At 52.1% G+C, this 18,437-nt stretch overlaps 1 protein-coding gene across 6 annotated transcripts; it reads left to right on the top strand.

Annotated features, from left to right (window-relative positions):
* Positions 1-112: 112 nt before the first annotated feature.
* Positions 113-17,370, top strand: GSDMA (gasdermin A). 6 transcript variants are annotated; one of them, XR_007905748.1, is made up of 11 exons: positions 119-245; positions 1,082-1,350; positions 1,518-1,722; positions 1,989-2,154; positions 2,239-2,332; positions 2,756-2,788; positions 3,024-3,193; positions 3,382-3,532; positions 4,212-4,285; positions 4,422-5,101; positions 17,348-17,370. XR_007905748.1 is itself a non-coding variant. In XM_051794644.1 (11 exons), exons 3-11 carry the CDS (start codon positions 1,131-1,133, stop codon positions 4,737-4,739), a joined length of 1,431 nt encoding a protein of 476 aa, XP_051650604.1. In that variant the 5' UTR covers positions 145-245; positions 322-448; positions 1,082-1,130; the 3' UTR covers positions 4,740-5,265. The 6 variants fall into 6 exon arrangements, 4 of the variants coding, with proteins under 4 accessions (XP_051650606.1, XP_051650603.1, XP_051650604.1 ...); XR_007905747.1 differs by lacking the exon at positions 17,348-17,370 and adding an exon at positions 11,265-11,394; XM_051794644.1 differs by lacking the exon at positions 17,348-17,370 and adding an exon at positions 322-448 and having other exon boundaries at positions 145-245; positions 4,422-5,265.
* Positions 17,371-18,437: the final 1,067 nt, after the last annotated feature.

Here is an 18,437-nt window from a genome sequence, read left to right as displayed (position 1 = left end):
TTGAGTTACACACAGCCCCTTTAAGAGACCCTGCTCAATCACTCAGACCTTTCAGAGGAAGAGTTATACAATGGCTATTGTGTGAAAACAAAACATTAGTGAGGAGAAAATTCCTCCAGGGATCTCACATCTGGGAGTGACTCGGGATAAGCTGCAGTGACCAGCAAGGAATCCTCCTGCACAGACTGGGTCTAACTGTGCTTCTGCCCCAGGGGTTGCTTCAGGGAGACCCCCCTCTTAGCAAGGTAAGGGAAATCAGTTTAATCTTTGGGTGTGTGCTGCTTTCAGCTTCCTGTGCTAACTCACAGCTCCCTCATATAGCAAATGCTTCTGGCCCTCTGAGCAGAAGGGAAGCCAGAGATCTCCTCCCCAGTCCTGCTGCTCTGCAGGGCTCACAGCCCCTCAGCAGACCCAGGCTCCCCATCCACAGGAGGCATCCACCAAACAGGCAAGTGCCCTATTCCAGAGCTTGGGCTGGGGCAGAGCCTTGGGGGAAGCTGCCTGCTAAGTGCTCTTCTTTAGCTTTTCTCCCTTCTTGAAGACTTCCAAGGCAATGAGTCCTGCAAGTGCTACTAAAATTGGGCACACGAGCCTATTTGTCTTGGCAATGGATTTAACCTGAGGGACAGTAGGGTTAGATGGGGCATTGGGAAGAGATTCCTCCCTGGGAGCCAGGGGAGGCCCTGGCACAGGTTGCCCAGAGAAGCTGGGGCTGCCCCAGCCCTGGAAGTGTCCAAGGCCAGGTTGGACGGGGCTTGGAGCAACCTGGGCTAGTGGAAGGTGTCCCTGCCCATGGCAGGGAATGGAACTGGATGGGCTTTAAAGTCTCTTCCAACCCAAACCAGTCTGGCATTCCCTGGCTTTCCCTCCCCCAACACACCAGAAAAGTGAAACTGAAACTCCTTTTTTTGTGAAAAACAAGCTGCCTCAGGAAACAGGGCTTTGCTTCTGGCTCTCAAACACCAGCTCTGCCCTGCAGAGCACTAGCCCACACCCAAGGGGCTGGCCTGGGCTGAATGCTTGATATTTCCTGCTCTTGTTTCAAATAATTTGGCTTAACTTGCCTTGCCTCTTTCCCAAGGCACAAATCCACTTGGCTTGGCTGCAAAACTTCATCCACACACAGCAGAATGTTTAAAAAAGTCACCAGATACATTGCAAGTCAAATGGATCCAGACGGAGGATTGGCACCTGTCGAGAAAAGCGGAGAAGAGCATCGCTTCAGACCCTTGTGTCTTCTGACACAAAAAAGAAAACAAAATACCTCATTCCGCTCAGATCCCTACTACGAGTGCACACAGTTCAGACTGGACAGTGTGCTGCTGCCTGGAAAAGGTGGGAAAAGCACAGGTAAGTCCAGATATATCAATGTGAAGTTCACCAATTCCATAGGTAATGTTTTGGGGTCACTGGGGTCATGGCTGAACTGTCCCACGTTCCAGCTTTCCTGTGGGTGAAATACTTACAGTGCTGAGTCTGTGCCATCCTGCTGAAGCAAATGCATGGAATCATTTCAGAGTCCCTCCTTCCCTCGGGAGATGATTCCAGCCAATTCGGTCTCACAAAGGCCACCATTGACGAAGTCAAGGTGGATCTCAGCATTGGCGTTAAAGATGCAAGTGTGGAGCTGAAAGGAGGTGGCTCCTTGTCCCAGGCGTTTTCCATCAAGCTGCAGAAGAAGGCCATATCAATGGACTTACTGGAGGCAGTAAGAAAAAATAGGTAAGGCAGGACAAAGGCAGCACACACGCTCTGGCCATCCCCACCCAACCCATGCTGGGTCACACAGTGGGTGTTCAACAGCACGAAAAAAACAAGATTGAGACCTTAGACAATGAATTCCCCCTAACTAGGCCAGGCTGGGTGGGGCTTGGAGCCAGAACGGCCCCTCTGAGCCTCCTTTTCCCGAGCTTGAGCCCCCCCAGCTCTCTCAGCCGCTCCTCAAATGACTTGTGCTCCAGCCTGTTCCCATCCTTTTTCTCTTTTAGAAAAATCGACATGAATCACTCCTTCATCCAACAGCTCCTGAGGACAGGCGCCGATTTGTTCTTGGTTTATGAAATCCTGGAAGCCTCGGAGGCGGCCATCTACGAGGAAGACACCAAGGAAGAGTGGAGCTTCTTTGCCTGGATTTACGCCAAGTTCTTTGGAGAGGTTTGGTTTCCTCCTGGGCTCAGGTGTTGCTCCTTCCCCAACACCTGCACCCAGGGGCTCTAACAGGCTGTTTTCTTCCACCAGGCCTCCAGAAAGCAGATAGAAAAGGCAGTCATACCCAAGGGCTGCACCCTGGCCTTCAGGGCCATCCAGATGAACATTAGCAAAGGAGAATGGGGTAAATAACTTCCAGAAATTACCAACTCCTCCATTCAGGAAACAGGGCAGAAGAGGAAGAACATTTTCTCAAGTATCACTCAGCCCCACAGCCACCCTCAGCTGGTTTGCAAGGACATGGAGGCAATGGGAGGGACAGAAACCACCTGGGGAAGGTTGTCCAACCCATGGAAGGTCAAGGAGCTGCGTGGGAAAGGAGCAGTTTGGGGAGGGGTCGGTAGGAAAGGGCAAGAGGGACACTGGAACTCTCAGCTCTCCATCTGGGGAGCTGCAGAGCTCCTGGTGATAAATGGCACAGACAGTAGAGTTTAGACTGGTCCTTTTTCATGTTTAGAAGAAAAGAATTAGGGAGAAAACAGGGTGGGTGACCTTCAGTGGGAAGGCTGGGGAACACATTGTAAATGTTCTATTTATCCTGTTGCAGAACTGTCTTATTTTAAAGAAGATCCAGTGACAGGTAAGCAAAGTGTTTTTCTGCTACCACTTGCACAGTTTTTACCTGGTTTGAGTAAAATGGAATCTCCCAGGATAAAACAAACCACCAAGACTGTTGTGTTCCCCAAGACATAACAACTGCCCAAATTCCATCTTGCTTCCAAATCATTCACACCAGAGTTTCAAACTCTCAGTTTAGGGCTGCCACTGAACTCCCAGTTCAGTACTGACATCTTTGCACTCTTTCTGGTTTTCAGGTTACCAATTGTCATATTTCCCAAGACCAAAATTAGACACAGTGGACAGAGAAGTTAAACAATACTGTGGCATTTTCTCCGAGTTGCCTTCTGACCTGCGGGTCATGTTCTTAAACACCATCACAGCTGTGATGAGAGACAGGAACCTCTTTCAAGAGCTCAGCCAGAAGGTAAGTAAAGCTTCTCTCAATGCCAGGATTTACAAACACACAGACATCCACCATCACACCTCTTGCCCCACAAGGCACTTCTGCCACAACAGTCCCTCCAAAATTCCCACACTCAGCACATCTCTCTGCTCTGCACTAGCAGAAGCCTCGGACCTCAAATCCTCACTTTTCTTTTCCTTGTTCCCCAGATGGAAGGAGTTCTTGAGAAAACTGATGGTTATGAGCTGAAAACTGAAAGCCCAGACTTAAAAGACCTGTTGAGCACCTTGGAGAATTCTCCAAGAGATCGTTGTCTTCAGCTGGCAGAGGGAATTACCTACACCCTCGATGCTTTGGCTGGTGAGGCTTTGGGTCTTTGATAGGGGGGAAATAAAGGCAGGGCTGACTCCCAGGCTGGCCAGGCCCTCCTGCTCCTCTTCCTCCCCAAGTGGAATCTGCATCTAAATCCCAGGCAGGGCAGTGCAGAGAACCCCCCATGATACCCCTCCAGGCTTCTCTGCTCCCTCCAAGTGCATTCACAGCTTCCTCCCAAGGGGCTGCTCCAACCTCTGCTCTGTGACCTGTGACAGGACCCAGGGAAGGGCTGGAGCTGTGCCAGGGCAGGGGCAGGTTGGATCTCAGGGAAAGGTTCTTCCCCCAGTGGGTGGTTGGCACTGAACAGGCTCCCCAGGGCAGTGGGCACGGCCCCAAGGCTGCCAGAGCTCCAGGAGTGTTTGGACAACACTCTCAGGGACAGGATGGGATAGTTGGGGTGTCCTGGGCAGGGCCAGGAATCAGACTCCATGATCCTTGGAATCCCTCCCAGCTCAGGAGATTCCATGAATCTGTGAGTAACAGACACATCCCTCTCACAGCATAAATCATTTGGAATAAAACATCCAAAGAGCTCTGGAACAAACAGAAATTGTTTCCTACAAGAAATGATCACCCTTCTCACCCTGCTCACCCTGCCCATCCCACCAGCTCTCTCAAACACCTGGCTGGCAGGTTTCTGATCAGAGCTGGTTTCATTCTGCAGAGCTACTGGACAATCAGCTGGCGCTGCTGCTGGAATCCTTGGAAAGGAAGATTGTGTCCCAACAGCTACAGCTGGTGAGTACCCACATCACACTTGGCTCCTTTGAAGGGCTAACAGGGGTATTTTAATTAAAGCACTGTGTCCATGATGAGATCACAATTTGACAACTTGCTAAAACACTGATTTGCCTTTTTTGTTGTTGCTCTGAAGGTTGGAAAACTCCTGGAGCACAATCTGAAGAAGGTGGATATGCCTTTCCGTGTGGATGCCAGCCTGCTCTCCTTCCCACAGCAGGAGGATAAGATCTTAACCATGGCCCTGGTGGAGCTGAGCAGAGTGAAGCTCCAGGAAGATGGATCAGCTGAGCCCATGGAACAGCCCGATGAGGTCGTGGCCGCCCTGTACGTGGCCCTGTACGCCCTCAGCCTCCTCAGTGGGGACCTGCCCCTGCCCAGGGAATCCCTCCCCGAGATGCTGGAAAACCTCTACCCACCAGCCACTCCTCTCCCCCAATTTCATCCTTGTTAATGCTCAAGGCTGCTTTGGCTGCAATAAGCAAAATTAAGGCAGGAAAACTCATTATGTATCCAAAAGGCTGGATATCAAAGTGGATTTCTCTGGCTGTCGTTCATTGAAAGCAGAGGGACAACTGGAAAATCCACGAGCCCAAATAATCACAGGCCTGGCAGCTGCGCCTCGTGTGCTTCCCTAAAAACGCTGCTGCTTCTGCAACCAATGAATGGGAAAGGGAAGGGCAAGGGAATGCCAAGGGAAATGGGGGAAAAAATGCAATGGAAACAAAAGCCAAAGGAAAAGACCTGCAGTGATCCACTTACCCTGGTCCCCCCTGGGGGTCCTGGGGGGCTCCAGGAGCTGCTGGTGGCACAAAGGTGGGGGCATCCCAGGGCTTTCACCCACCCTTCCCTGCTCCCAGCAGTGCCATGGCCACAGGCTGCTCCAGGGACATGGGGCAGTGCTTCAGATACCATTTAAATACTCTCATTATCACTTTATAAATAAAGAGGAGCTTCTTGCTGAGCAACTCGGTGTTCTGGAAGGCAACTTCTTTCTTTCTGTGTGTTTTCGGTCCCACAGCACATCCCACAACCTTGGGAGTGAGGCTGTCACAGAAATAAGGACACGTAGCCAATTCCTAATGCACCCCTACTCCATGGATACAAAGAGATAGGAAGGCAAATAATTACTGACCAACACCAACCTTCTCCCATGCACTGGCAGAACGGCCTCCCTAGAGCAGATGTTCCTGGCTCTGCAGGGATCAGTGTCAGTCCACGCGACTCAGGCTGCAAAAGAGGGCACAGACTGAGGCAAGAACTGCAGGGCACACGTTAAAGGGCACTTATTTTCCACCCAAGTCTGCAAAATATGACTGATGATTCCACAGCCCCTACCAGTCACTGATATCACACTTGGCTCTTTACTTCTTTTTACTTCTTTACCTGAACTCCAGCCCCAAGAAATCCTCCACTGCAGGGAAAGGCAGGAAGAGATCACAAACCAGCACAGCCCAAACATGCTGAAAACACAGACACAGTGTAACATCTGCAGGCCCAGCTCCACTCAGGGTTCTGGAGGGGTGGGTGGGTTTCATCTACTCCATCTGTAGAAGTTCCAGTGACTCACAGTCTCTCTTAAAGTTTCCAACGATCTGACTCTGCCCAATCACCAAAGCCTTTCAGTGGCAGAGTTAAGCAATAGTTGTGTAAAAACTGAACAAGGTGAAAATGACAGGAAGTCTCTCACATCTAAGAGTGACTCGGGATAAGCTGCAGTGACCAGCCAGGGATCCTCCTGCACGGACTGGGTCGAAGGACTGGGTCTAACGGTGCTTCTGCCCCAGGGGTTGCTTCAGGGAGACTCCCCTTAGCAAGGTAAGGGAAATCACTTTGGGTTAAAACTCTTTGGGTTTGTGCTCCTTCCAGCTTCCTGTGCCAACTCCCTCATTTAGCAAACGCTTCCGGCCCTCTGAGCAGAAGGGAAGCCAGAGATCTCCTCCCCAGTCCTGCTGCTCTGCAGGGCTCACAGCCCCTCAGCAGACCCAGGCTCCCCATCCACAGGAGGCGTCCACCAAACAGGCAAGTGCCTTATTGCAGAGCTTGGGCTGGGGCAGAGCCTTGGGGGAAGCTGCCTGCTAAGTGCTCTTCTTTAGCTTTTCTCCCTTCTTGAAGACTTCCAAGGCAATGAGTCCTGCAAGTGCTACTAAAATTGGGCACACAAGCCTATTTGTCTTGGCAATGGATTTAACCTGAGAGACAGTAGGGTTAGATGGGGCATTGGGAAGAAATTCCTCCCTGGGAGCCAGGGGAGGCCCTGGCACAGGTTGCCCAGAGAACCTGGGGCTGCCCCAGCCCTGGAAGTGTCCAAGGCCAGGTTGGACGGGGCTTGGAGCAACCTGGGCTAGTGGAAGGTGTCCCTGCCCATGGCAGGGGGAGGGACTGGATGGGCTTTAAGGTCTCTTCCAACCCAAACCAGTCTGGCATTCCCTGGCTTTCCCTCCCCCAACACACCAGAAAAGTGAAACTGAAACTTCTTTTTTTGTGAAAAACAAGCTGCCTCAGGAAACAGGGCTTTGTTTCTGGCTCTCAAACACCAGCTCTGCCCTGCAGAGCACCAGACCACACCCAAGGGGCTGGCCTGGGCTGATTGCTTTATATCTCCGGAAGATTTGTCCCCAAAATCTGCACCCTCAGAGCCTGCAAGCTGTGCTCTGTCTGCACCATGACTGGGGTTCATCAGCAAAGGGGGACAAGTCCAAACAACCCGCAGCTCCTGCTCATTCCTCTCCAAACACTCCCTAAAACAACCCTCTGAAAGTTGGCTCCTTAGATAATGTGGTGTATTTAGGTCATTATTTTGAAAGCTTCTTAATAATTGAACTAACATTTGGTTACAATGTCCTGCTCTCACTTCAAATAATTTGGCTTAATTTGCCGTGCCACTTTCCCAAGGCACAAATCCACTTGGCTTGGCTGCAAAACTTCATCCACACACAGCAGAATGTTTAAAAAAGTCACCAGATACATCGTAAGTCAAGGGGATTCAAGCAAACAATCGGTCCCTGTCGAGAGCATCGCAGACCAGGAGCACTTCAGACCATTCTGTCTTCTGACACAAAAAAGAAAACGAAACAGCATATTCCACTCACATACCTACTACCAGTGCACAGGGTTCAGACTGGACAGTGTGCTGCTGCCTGGAGAAGATGGGAAAAGCACAGGTAAAGCCCAAATATATCAACCTGATATATTCCTGTTCACCAATTCCATAGGTAATGTTTTGGGGTCACTGGGGTCATGGCTGAACTGTCCCACGTTCCAGCTTTCCTGTGGGTGAAATACTTACAGTGCTGAGTCTGTGCCATCCTGCTGAAGCAAATGCATGGAATCATTTCAGAGTCCCTCCTTCCCTCGGGAGATGGTCCAGGTTCCAGCCAATTCGCTCTCTCAAAGGTCACTGCTGACCAAGTCGATGGGTCTCTCAGCCTTAGTGTTGACCCTGCAAGTGTGGAGCTGAAAGGAGGTGGCTCCTTGTCCCAGGAGTTTTCCATCAAGCTGCAGAAGAAGGCCATATCAATGGACTCACTGGAGAAAGTGAGAAAAAATAGGTAAGGCAGGACAAAGGTAGCATACACGCTCTGGCCATCCCCACCCAACCCATGCTGGGTCACACAATGGGTGTTCAACAGCACGAAAAAAACAAGATTGAGACCTTAGACACTGAATTCCCCCTAACTAGGCCAGGCTGGGTGGGGCTTGGAGCCAGAACGGCCCCTCTGAGCCTCCTTTTCCCCAGCTTGAGCCCCCCCAGCTCTCTCAGCTGCTCCTCAAATGACTTGTGCTCCAGCCTGTTCCCATCCTTTTTCTCTTTCAGAAAAATCAACATGGATCACTCCTTCATCCAACAGCTCCAGAGGACAACGCTCAATTTATACATGGTCTCTGAAACCCTGGAAGCCTCAGAGGAGACCGTCTACAAGGAATCCAGCAAGGCACAGGGAGGATTCCTAGCCAAGATTTACGCCAAGTTGTCTGCACAGGTTTGGTTTCTCTCTGGGCTCAGAGAGCCCTTTCTCTCCCCAACACCTGCACCCAGATGCTCTAACAGGGTGTTTTACTCCACCAGGGCACCACAGAGAACAGACAAAGCATAGTCATACCCAAGGGCTGCACCCTGGCCTTCAGGGCCATCCAGATGAACATTAGCAAAGGAGAATGGAGTAAGTAACTTCCAGAAATTACCAACTCCTCCATTTGGGAAACAGTGCAGAAGAGGAAGAACATTTTCTCAAGTATCACTCAGCCCCACAGCCACCCTCAGCTGGTTTGCAAGGACATGGAGGCAATGGGAGGGACAGAAACCACCTGGGGAAGGTTGTCCAACCCATGGAAGGTCAAAGAGCTGCGTGGGAAAGGAGCAGTTTGGGGAGGGGTCGGTAGGGAAGGGCAAGAGGGACACTGGAACTCTCAGCTCTACATCTGGGGAGCTGCAGAGCTCCTGGTGATAAATGGCACAGGCAGCAGAGTTTGGATTGGTTCTTTTTCATGTTTAGAAGAAAAGAGCCAGGGAGAAAACAGGGTGGGTGACCTTCAGTGGGAAGGCTGGGGAACACATTGTAAATGTTCTTTTTATCCTGTTGCAGGGCTGTGTTTTTTCAAAAGAACTCCTCGTGGACATGCATGTTACTTCAATGATGGTAAGCAAAGTCTTTTTCTGCTTCCGCTTGCACAACTTTTACCTGGTTTGGGTAAGGCAGAATCTCCCAGGATAAAACAAACCACCAAGACTGTTGTGTTCCCCAAGACACGACAACTGCCCAAATTCCATCTTGCTTCCAAAATATTCACACCAGGGTTTCAAACTCTCAGTTTAGGGCTGCCACTGAACTCCCAGTTCAGTAGTGACATCTTTGCACTCTTTCTGGTTTTCAGGTGTCAGGCTTTCTGGTTTACCAACACCAAAATTAGTCACAGTGGACAGAGAAGTTAAACAATACTGTGGGATTTTCTCTGAGTTGCCTTCTGACCTGCGGGTCATGTTCTTAAACACCATCACAGCTGTGATGAGAGACAGGAGCCTCTTTCAAGAGCTCAGCCAGAAGGTAAGTAAAGCTTCTCTCAATGCCAGGATTTACAAACACACAGACATCCACCATCACACCTCTTGCCCCACAAGGCACTTCTGCCACAACAGTCCCTCCAAAATTCCCACACTCAGCACATCTCTCTGCTCTGCACTAGCAGCAGCCTCTGACCTCAAATCCTGACTTTCCTTTTCCTTGTTCCCCAGATGGAAGGAGTTCTTGAGAAAACTGATGGTTATGAGCTGAAAACTGAAAGCCCAGACTTAAAAGACCTGTTGAGCACCTTGGAGAATTCTCCAAGAGATCGTCGTCTTCAGCTGGTAGAGGGAATAACCTACACCCTCGATGCTTTGGCTGGTGAGGCTTTGGGTCTTTGATAGGGGGGAAATAAAGGCAGGGCTGACTCCCAGGCTGGCCAGGCCCTCCTGCTCCTCTTCCTCCCCAAGTGGAATCTGCATCTAAATCCCAGGCAGGGCAGAGCAGAGAACCCCCCATGATACCCCTCCAGGCTTCTCTGCTCCCTCCAAGTGCATTCACAGCTTCCTCCCAAGGGGCTGCTCCAACCTCTGCTCTGTGACCTGTGACAGGATCCAGGGAAGGGCTGGAGCTGTGCCAGGGCAGGCTCAGGTTGGATCTCAGGGAAAGGTTCTTCCCCCAGAGGGTGGGTGGCACTGAACAGGCTCCCCAGGGCAGTGGGCACAGCCCCAAGGCTGCCAGAGCTCCAGGAGTGTTTGGACAACACTCTCAGGGACAGGATGGGATAGTTGGGGTGTCCTGGGCAGGGCCAGGAATCAGACTCCATGATCCTTGGGAGTCCCTCCCAGCTCAGGAGATTCCATGAATCTGTGAGTAAGAGACACATCCCTCTCAGAGCATAAATCATTTGGAATAAAACATCCAAAGTGCTTTGGAACAAACAGGCATTTCCTACAAGAAGTGATCATCCTTCTCATCCTGCTCACCCTGCCCATCCCACCAGCTCTCTCAAACACCTGGCTGGCAGGTTTCTGATCAGAGCTGGTTTCATTCTGCAGAGCTACTGGACAATCAGCTGCTGTTGCTGCTGGAATCCTTGGAAAGGAAGATTGTGTCCCAACAGCTACAGCTGGTGAGTATCCACATCACACTTGGCTCCTTTGAAGGGCTAACAGGGGTATTTTAATTAAAGCACCGTGTCCATGATGAGATCACAATTTGACAACTTGCTAAAACACTGATTTGCCTTTTTTGTTGTTGCTCTGAAGGTTGGAAAACTCCTTGAGCACGAGCTGGAGAATGGGAATGAGTCTTTCCGTGTGGATGCCAGCCTGCTCTCCTTCCCACAGCAGGAGGATCAGAGCTTAACCATGGCCCTGGTGGAGCTGAGCAGAGTGAAGCTCCAGGAAGATGGATCAGCTGAGCCCATGGAACGGCCCTTCGAGGTCGTGGCCGCCCTGTACGTGGCCCTGTACGCCCTCAGCCTCCTCAGTGGGGACCTGGTCCTGTCCAGGGAATCCCTCCCCAAGCTGCTGGGAAACCTCTGCCCATGAGCCACTTCTCTCCCCCAATGTCATCCTTGTTAATGCTCAAGGCTGCTTTGGCTGCAATAAGCAAACTTAAGGCAGGAAAACTCATTATGGATGCAAAAGGCTGGATATCAAAGTGGATTTCTCTGGCTGTCCCCCACTGAAAGCAGAGGGACAACCAGAAAATCCACGAGCCCAAATAATCACAGGCCTGGCAGCTGCGCCTCGTGTGCTTCCCTAAAAACGCTGCTGCTTCTGCAACCAATGAATGGGAAAGGGAAGGGCAAGGGAAAAGGAATGCAAAGGGAAAAGAAGGGAAATGCAAAGGGAAAAGGGGGGAAAATGCAATGGAAACAAAAGCCAAAGGAAACGACCTGCAGGGGGACCACTTACCCTAGTCCCCCCTGGGGGTCCTGGGGGGCTCCAGGAGCTGCTGGTGGCACAAAGGTAGGGGGATCCCAGGGCTTTCACCCACCCTTCCCTGCTCCCAGCACTGCCATCACCCACAGGCTGCTCCAGGTTCACAGGGTAATGCTTCAGATACAATTTAAATATTCTCATTATCGCTTTATAAATAAAGAGGAGCTTCTTGCTGAGCAACCCGCTGTTCTGGAAGGCAACTTCTTTTTTCCCGTGTGTTTTCGGTCCCACAGCACATCCCACAACCTTGGGAGTGAGGCTGTCACAGAAATAAGGGCACGTAGCCAATTCCTAATGCACCCCTACTCCATGGATACAAAGAGATAGGAAGGCAAATAATTACTGACCAACACCAACCTTCTCCCATGCACTGGCAGAACGGCTTCCCTAGAGCAGATGTTCCTGGCTCTGCAGGGATCAGTGTCAGTCCACGCGACTCAGGCTGCAAAAGAGGGCACAGACTGAGGCAAGAACTGCAGGGAACACGTTAAAGGGCACTTATTTTCCACCCAAGTCTGCAAAATATGATTGATGATTCCACAGCCCCTACCAGTCATTGATATCACACTTGGCTCTTTACTTCTTTTTACTTCTTTACCTGAACTCCAGCCCCAAGAAATCCTGCACTGCAGGGAAAGGCAGGAAGAGATCACAAACCAGCACAGCCCAAACATGCTGAAAACACAGACACGGTGTAACATCTGCAGGCCCAGCTCCACTCAGGGTTCTGGAGGGGTGGGTGGGTTTCATCTGCTCCATCTGTAGAAGTTCCAGTGACTCAGTCTCTGTAACAGATTCCAACGATCTGACTCTGCCCAATCACCAAAGCCTTTCAGTGGCAGAGTTAAGCAATAGTTGTGTGAAGGCTGAACAAGGTGAAGATGACAGGAAGTCTCTCACATCTGGGAGTGACTCGGGATAAGCTGCAGTGACCAGCCAGGGATCCTCCTGCACGGACTGGGTCGAAGGACTGGGTCTAACGGTGCTTCTACCCCAGGGGTTGCTTCAGGGAGACCCCCCTTAGCAAGGTAAGGGAAATCACTTTGGGTTAAAACTCTTTGGGTTTGTGCTCCTTCCAGCTTCCTGTGCCAACTCCCTCATATAGCAAATGCTTCCAGCCCTCTGAGCAGAAGGGAAGCCAGAGATCTCCTCCCCAGTCCTGCTGCTCTGCAGGGCTCACAGCCCCTCAGCAGACCCAGGCTCCCCATCCACAGGAGGCATCCACCAAACAGGCAAGTGCCTTATTGCAGAGCTTGGGCTGGGGCAGAGCCTTGGGGGAAGCTGCCTGCTAAGTGCTCTTCTTTAGCTTTTCTCCCTTCTTGAAGACTTCCAAGGCAATGAGTCCTGCAAGTGCTACTAAAATTGGGCACACAAGCCTATTTGTCTTGGCAATGGATTTAACCTGAGAGACAGTAGGGTTAGATGGGGCATTGGGAAGAGATTCCTCCCTGGGAGCCAGGGGAGGCCCTGGCACAGGTTGCCCAGAGAACCTGGGGCTGCCCCAGCTCTGGAAGTGTCCAAGGCCAGGTTGGACGGGGCTTGGAGCAACCTGGGCTAGTGGAAGGTGTCCCTGCCCATGGCAGGGGAGGGACTGGATGGGCTTTAAGGTCTCTTCCAACCCAAACCAGTCTGGCATTCCCTGGCTTTCCCTCCTCCAACACACCAGAAAAGTGAAACTGAAACTTCTTTTTTTGTGAAATACAAGCTGCCTCAGGAAACAGGGCTTTGCTTCTGGCTCTCAAACACCAGCTCTGCCCTGCAGAGCACCAGCCCACGCCCAAGGGGATGGCCTGGGCTGATTGCTTTATATCTCCGGGAAGATTTGTCCCCAAAATCTGCACCCTCAGAGCCTGCAAGCTGTGCTCTGTCTGCACCATGACTGGGGTTCCTCAGCAAAGGGGGACGAGTCCAAACAACCCACAGTTCCTGAAAGTTGGGGCCTTAGATAATGTGGTGTATTTAGGTCATGATTTTGAAAACTTCCTAATAACTGAACTAACGTTTGGTTACTTATTTCAAGTAATTTGGCTTAACTTGCCTTGCCTCTTTCCCAAGGCACAAATCCACCCGGCTTGGCTGCAAAACTTCATCCACACACAGCAGAATGTTTAAAAAAGTCACCAAATACATTGTAAGTCAAATGGATCCAAAGGAGGAATGGGTCCCTGTCGAGAGCATCGCAGACCACGAGCACTTCAGACCCTTCTGTCTTCTGACACAAAAAAGAAAACAAAATACCATATTCCACCCACGTCCCTACTACCACCACACTGGGTTCAGACTGGACAGTGTGCTGCTGCCTGGAGAAGATGGGGAAAGCACAGGTAAAGCCCAAATATATCAACCTGATATATTCAGGTTCACCAATTCCATAGGTAATGTTTTGGGGTCACTGGGGTCATGGCTGAACTGTCCCACATTCCAGCTTTCCTACGTGTGAAATACTTACAGTGCTGAGTCTGTGCCATCCTGCTGAAGCAAATGCATGGAATCATTTCAGAGTCCCTCCTTCCCTCGGGAGATGGTCCAGGTTCCAGCCAATTCGCTCTCTCAAAGGTCACTGCTGACCAAGTCGATGGGTCTCTCAGCCTTAGTGTTGACCCTGCAAGTGTGGAGCTGAAAGGAGGTGGCTCCTTGTCCCAGGCGTTTTCCATCAAGCTGCAGAAGAAGGCCATACCAATGGACTCACTGGAGAAAGTGAGAAAAAATAGGTAAGGCAGGACAAAGGCAGCACACACGCTCTGGCCATCCCCACCCAACCCATGCTGGGTCACACAGTGGGTGTTCAACAGCAAGAAGAAAACAAGATTGAGACCTTAGACAATGAATTCCCCCTAACTAGGCCAGGCTGGGTGGGGCTTGGAGCCAGAACGGCCCCTCTGAGCCTCCTTTTCCCCAGCTTGAGCCCCCCCAGCTCTCTCAGCTGCTCCTCAAATGACTTGTGCTCCAGCCTGTTCTCATCCTTTTTCTCTTTCAGAAAAATCAACATAGATCACTCCTTCATCCAACAGCTCCTGAGGACAACGCTCAATTTATACATGGTCTCTGAAACCCTGGAAGCCTCAGAGGAGACCGTCTACAAGGAATCCAGCAAGGCACAGGGAGGCTTCCTAGCCACGATTTACACCAAATTCTCTGCACAGGTTTGGTTTCTCTCTGGGCTCAGAGAGCCCTTTCTCTCACCTGCACCCAGATGCTCTAACAGGGTGTTTTCCTTCACCAGGGCACCACAGAGAACAGACAAAGCATAGTCATACCCAAGGGCTGCACCCTGGCCTTCAGGACCATCTACATGGACATTTTCAGTGGAGAATGGGGTAAGTAACTTCCAGAAATTACCAACTCCTCCATTCGGGAAACAGGGCAGAAGAGGAAAAACATTTTCTCAAGTATCACTCAGCCCCACAGCCACCCTCAGCTGGTTTGCAAGGAGATGGAGGCAATGGGAGGGACAGAAACCACCCGGGGAAGGTTGTCCAACCCATGGAAGGTCAAGGAGCTGCGTGGGAAAGGAGCAGTTTGGGGAGGGGTCGGTAGGGAAGGGCAAGAGGGACACTGGAACTCTCAGCTCTACATCTGGGGAGCTGCAGAGCTCCTGGTGATAAATGGCACAGGCAGCAGAGTTTGGATTGGTTCTTTTTCATGTTTAGAAGAAAAGAGCCAGGGAGAAAACAGGGTGGGTGACCTTCAGTGGGAAGGCTGGGGAACACATTGTAAATGTTCTTTTTATCCTGTTGCAGAACCGGAATTTTTAAGATGTTATTTGCCTTCTAGAAGCGTATGTTACTTCGATGATGGTAAGCAAAGTCTTTTTCTGCTTCCACTTGCACAACTTCTACCTGGTTTGGGTAAGATGGAATCTCCCAGGATAAAACAAACCACCAAGACTGATGTGTTGCCCAAGACATAACAACTGCCCAAATTCCATCTTGCTTCCAAAGTATTCACACCAGGGTTTCAAACTCTCAGTTTAGGGCTGCCACTGAACTCCCAGTTCAGTAGTGACATCTTTGCACTCTTTCTGGTTTTCAGAACCCTGCCTTTCTGACCTCCTAACACCAAAATTAGTCACAGTGGACAGAGAAGTTAAACAATACTGTGGCATTTTCTCCGAGTTGCCTTCTGACCTGCGGGTCATGTTCTTAAACACCATCACAGCTGTGATGAGAGACAGGAGCCTCTTTCAAGAGCTCAGCCAGAAGGTAAGTAAAGCTTCTCTCAATGCCAGGATTTACAAACACACAGACATCCACCATCACACCTCTTGCCCCACAAGGCACTTCTGCCACAACAGTCCCTCCAAAATTCCCACACTCAGCACATCTCTCTGCTCTGCACTAGCAGCAGCCTCTGACCTCAAATCCTGACTTTCCTTTTCCTTGTTCCCCAGATGGAAGGAGTTCTTGAGAAAACTGATGGTTATGAGCTGAAAACTAAAAGCCCAGACTTAAAAGACCTGTTGAGCACCTTAAAGAATTCTCCAAGAGATCATTGTCTTCTGCTGGCAAAGGGAATAACCTACACCCTCGATGCTTTGGCTGGTGAGGCTTTGGGTCTTTGATAGGGGGGAAATAAAGGCAGGGCTGACTCCCAGGCTGGCCAGGCCCTCCTGCTCCTCTTCCTCCCCAAGTGGAATCTGCATCTAAATCCCAGGCAGGGCAGTGCAGAGAACCCCCCATGATACCCCTCCAGGCTTCTCTGCTCCCTCCAAGTGCATTCACAGCTTCCTCCCAAGGGGCTGCTCCAACCTCTGCTCTGTGACCTGTGACAGGACCCAGGGAAGGGCTGGAGCTGTGCCAGGGCAGGGGCAGGTTGGATCTCAGGGAAAGGTTCTTCCCCCAGAGGGTGGTTGGCACTGACCAGGCTCCCCAGGGCAGTGGGCACGGCCCCAAGGCTGTCAGAGCTCCAGGAGTGTTTGGACAACACTCTCAGGGACAGGATGGGATAGTTGGGGTGTCCTGGGCAGGGCCAGGAATCGGACTCCATGATCCTTGGAATCCCTCCCAACTCACGAGATTCCATGATTCTGTGAGTAACAGACACATCCCTCTCACCGCACAAATCATTTGGAATAAAACATCCAAAGAGCTCTGGAACAAACAGAAATTGTTTCCTACAAGAAATGATCACCCTTCTCACCCTGCTCACCCTGCCCATCCCACCAGCTCTCTCAAACACCTGGCTGGCAGGTTTCTGATCAGAGCTGGTTTCATTCTGCAGAGCTACTGGACAATCAGCTGGCGCTGCTGCTGGAATCCTTGGAAAGGAAGATTGTGTCCCAACAGCTGCAGCTGGTGAGTACCCACATCACACTTGGCTCCTTTGAAGGGCTAACAGGGGTATTTTAATTAAAGCACTGTGTCCATGATGAGATCACAATTTCACAACTTGCTAAAACACTGATTTGCCTTTTTTGTTGTTGCTCTGAAGGTTGGAAAACTCCTGGAGCACGAGCTGGAGGACAAGAATGAGTCTTTCCGTGTGGATGCCAGCCTGCTCTCCTTCCCACAGCAGGAGGATCAGAGCTTAACCATGGCCCTGGTGGAGCTGAGCAGAGTGAAGCTCCAGGAAGATGGATCAGCTGAGCCCATGGAACGGCCCTTCGAGGTCGTGGCTGCCCTGTACGTGGCCCTGTACGCCCTCAGCCTCCTCAGTGGGGACCTGGTCCTGTCCAGGGAATCCCTCCCCAAGCTGCTGGGAAACCTCTGCCCATGAGCCACTTCTCTCCCCCAATGTCATCCTTGTTAATGCTCAAGGCTGCTTTGGCTGCAATAAGCAAACTTAAGGCAGGAAAACTCATTATGGATGCAAAAGGCTGGATATCAAAGTGGATTTCTCTGGCTGTCCCCCACTGAAAGCAGAGGGACAACCAGAAAATCCACGAGCCCAAATAATCACAGGCCTGGCAGCTGCGCCTCGTGTGCTTCCCTAAAAACGCTGCTGCTTCTGCAACCAATGAATGGGAAAGGGAAGGGCAAGGGAATGCCAAGGGAAATGGGGGGAAAATGCAATGGAAACAAAAGCCAAAGGAAACGACCTGCAGGGGGACCACTTACCCTGGTCCCCCCTGGGGGTCCTGGGGGGCTCCAGGAGCTGCTGGTGGCACAAAGGTAGGGGGATCCCAGGGCTTTCACCCACCCTTCCCTGCTCCCAGCACTGCCATGGCCACAGGCTGCTCCAGGGACACAGCTTCAGATACCATTTAAATACTCTCATTATCGCTTTAAAATAAAGAGGAGCTTCTTGCTGAGCAACCCGGTGTTCTGGAAGGTAACTTCTTTCTTCCCGTGTGTTTTTGGTCCCTCAGCACATCCCACAACCTTGGGAGTGAGGCTGTCGCAGAAATAAGGGCACGTAGTTCTCCCGTTCCCAGTCCCAGCCCGGCTCCTCACAGGACCCCTCACGGGATCCCCAGTCCCGGCCCCTCACGGGCCCCCTCACAGGATTCCTGGTCCCGGCTCCTCACCGGACCCCTCACGGGTCTCCTGGTCCCGGTCCCAGCCCCTCACGGGGTCCCCGGTCCCAGTCCCTAACGGGTCCCCTCACAGAATCGCCGGTCTCGGCCCCTCATAGGACCCCTCACAGGAGCCCTCACAGGATCCCCGGTCCCGGCCCCTCACGGGACCCCTCACGGGACCCCACGGAACCCCTCATAGGATCGCCGGTCCCGGCCCCTCACAGGACCCCTGACGGGACTCCCGCTCCCGGCCCCTCACGGGACCCCTCGCGGGACCCCACGGCACCCCTCACAGGATCCCCGGTCCCGGCCCCTCACGGGACCCCTCACAGGATTCCCGGTCCCGGCCCCTCACGGGACCCCTCACGGGATTCCCGGTCCCGGCCCCTCACGGGACCCCTCACGGGATTCCCGGTCCCGGCCCCTCACGGGACCCCTCACGGGATTCCCGCTCCCGGCCCCTCACGGGACCCCTCACGGGATTCCCGCTCCCGGCCCCTCACGGGACCCCTCACGGGATTCCCGCTCCCGGCCCCTCACGGGACCCCTCACGGGAATCCCGCTCCCGGCCCCTCACGGGACCCCTCACGGGAATCCCGCTCCCGGCCCCTCACGGGACCCCTCACGGGAATCCCGCTCCCGGACCCTCACGGGACCTCGCGCTTCTGCCCAGCGCGGACGCGCGCGCGCCTGCGCCCCCAAGCGGGCGGACACAGCCGAGCGCAGGGCGGAAATACCCGAAA

Source organism: Manacus candei, unplaced genomic scaffold (genome assembly GCF_025592945.1).
Source record: "Manacus candei isolate 608988 ecotype Guabito, Panama unplaced genomic scaffold, ASM2559294v1 h1tg000040l, whole genome shotgun sequence".
Taxonomy (NCBI): Eukaryota; Metazoa; Chordata; class Aves; order Passeriformes; family Pipridae; genus Manacus; species Manacus candei.
Note: the sequence above shows the minus strand (reverse complement) of the source record. Positions and strands in the feature narration are given on the sequence as shown.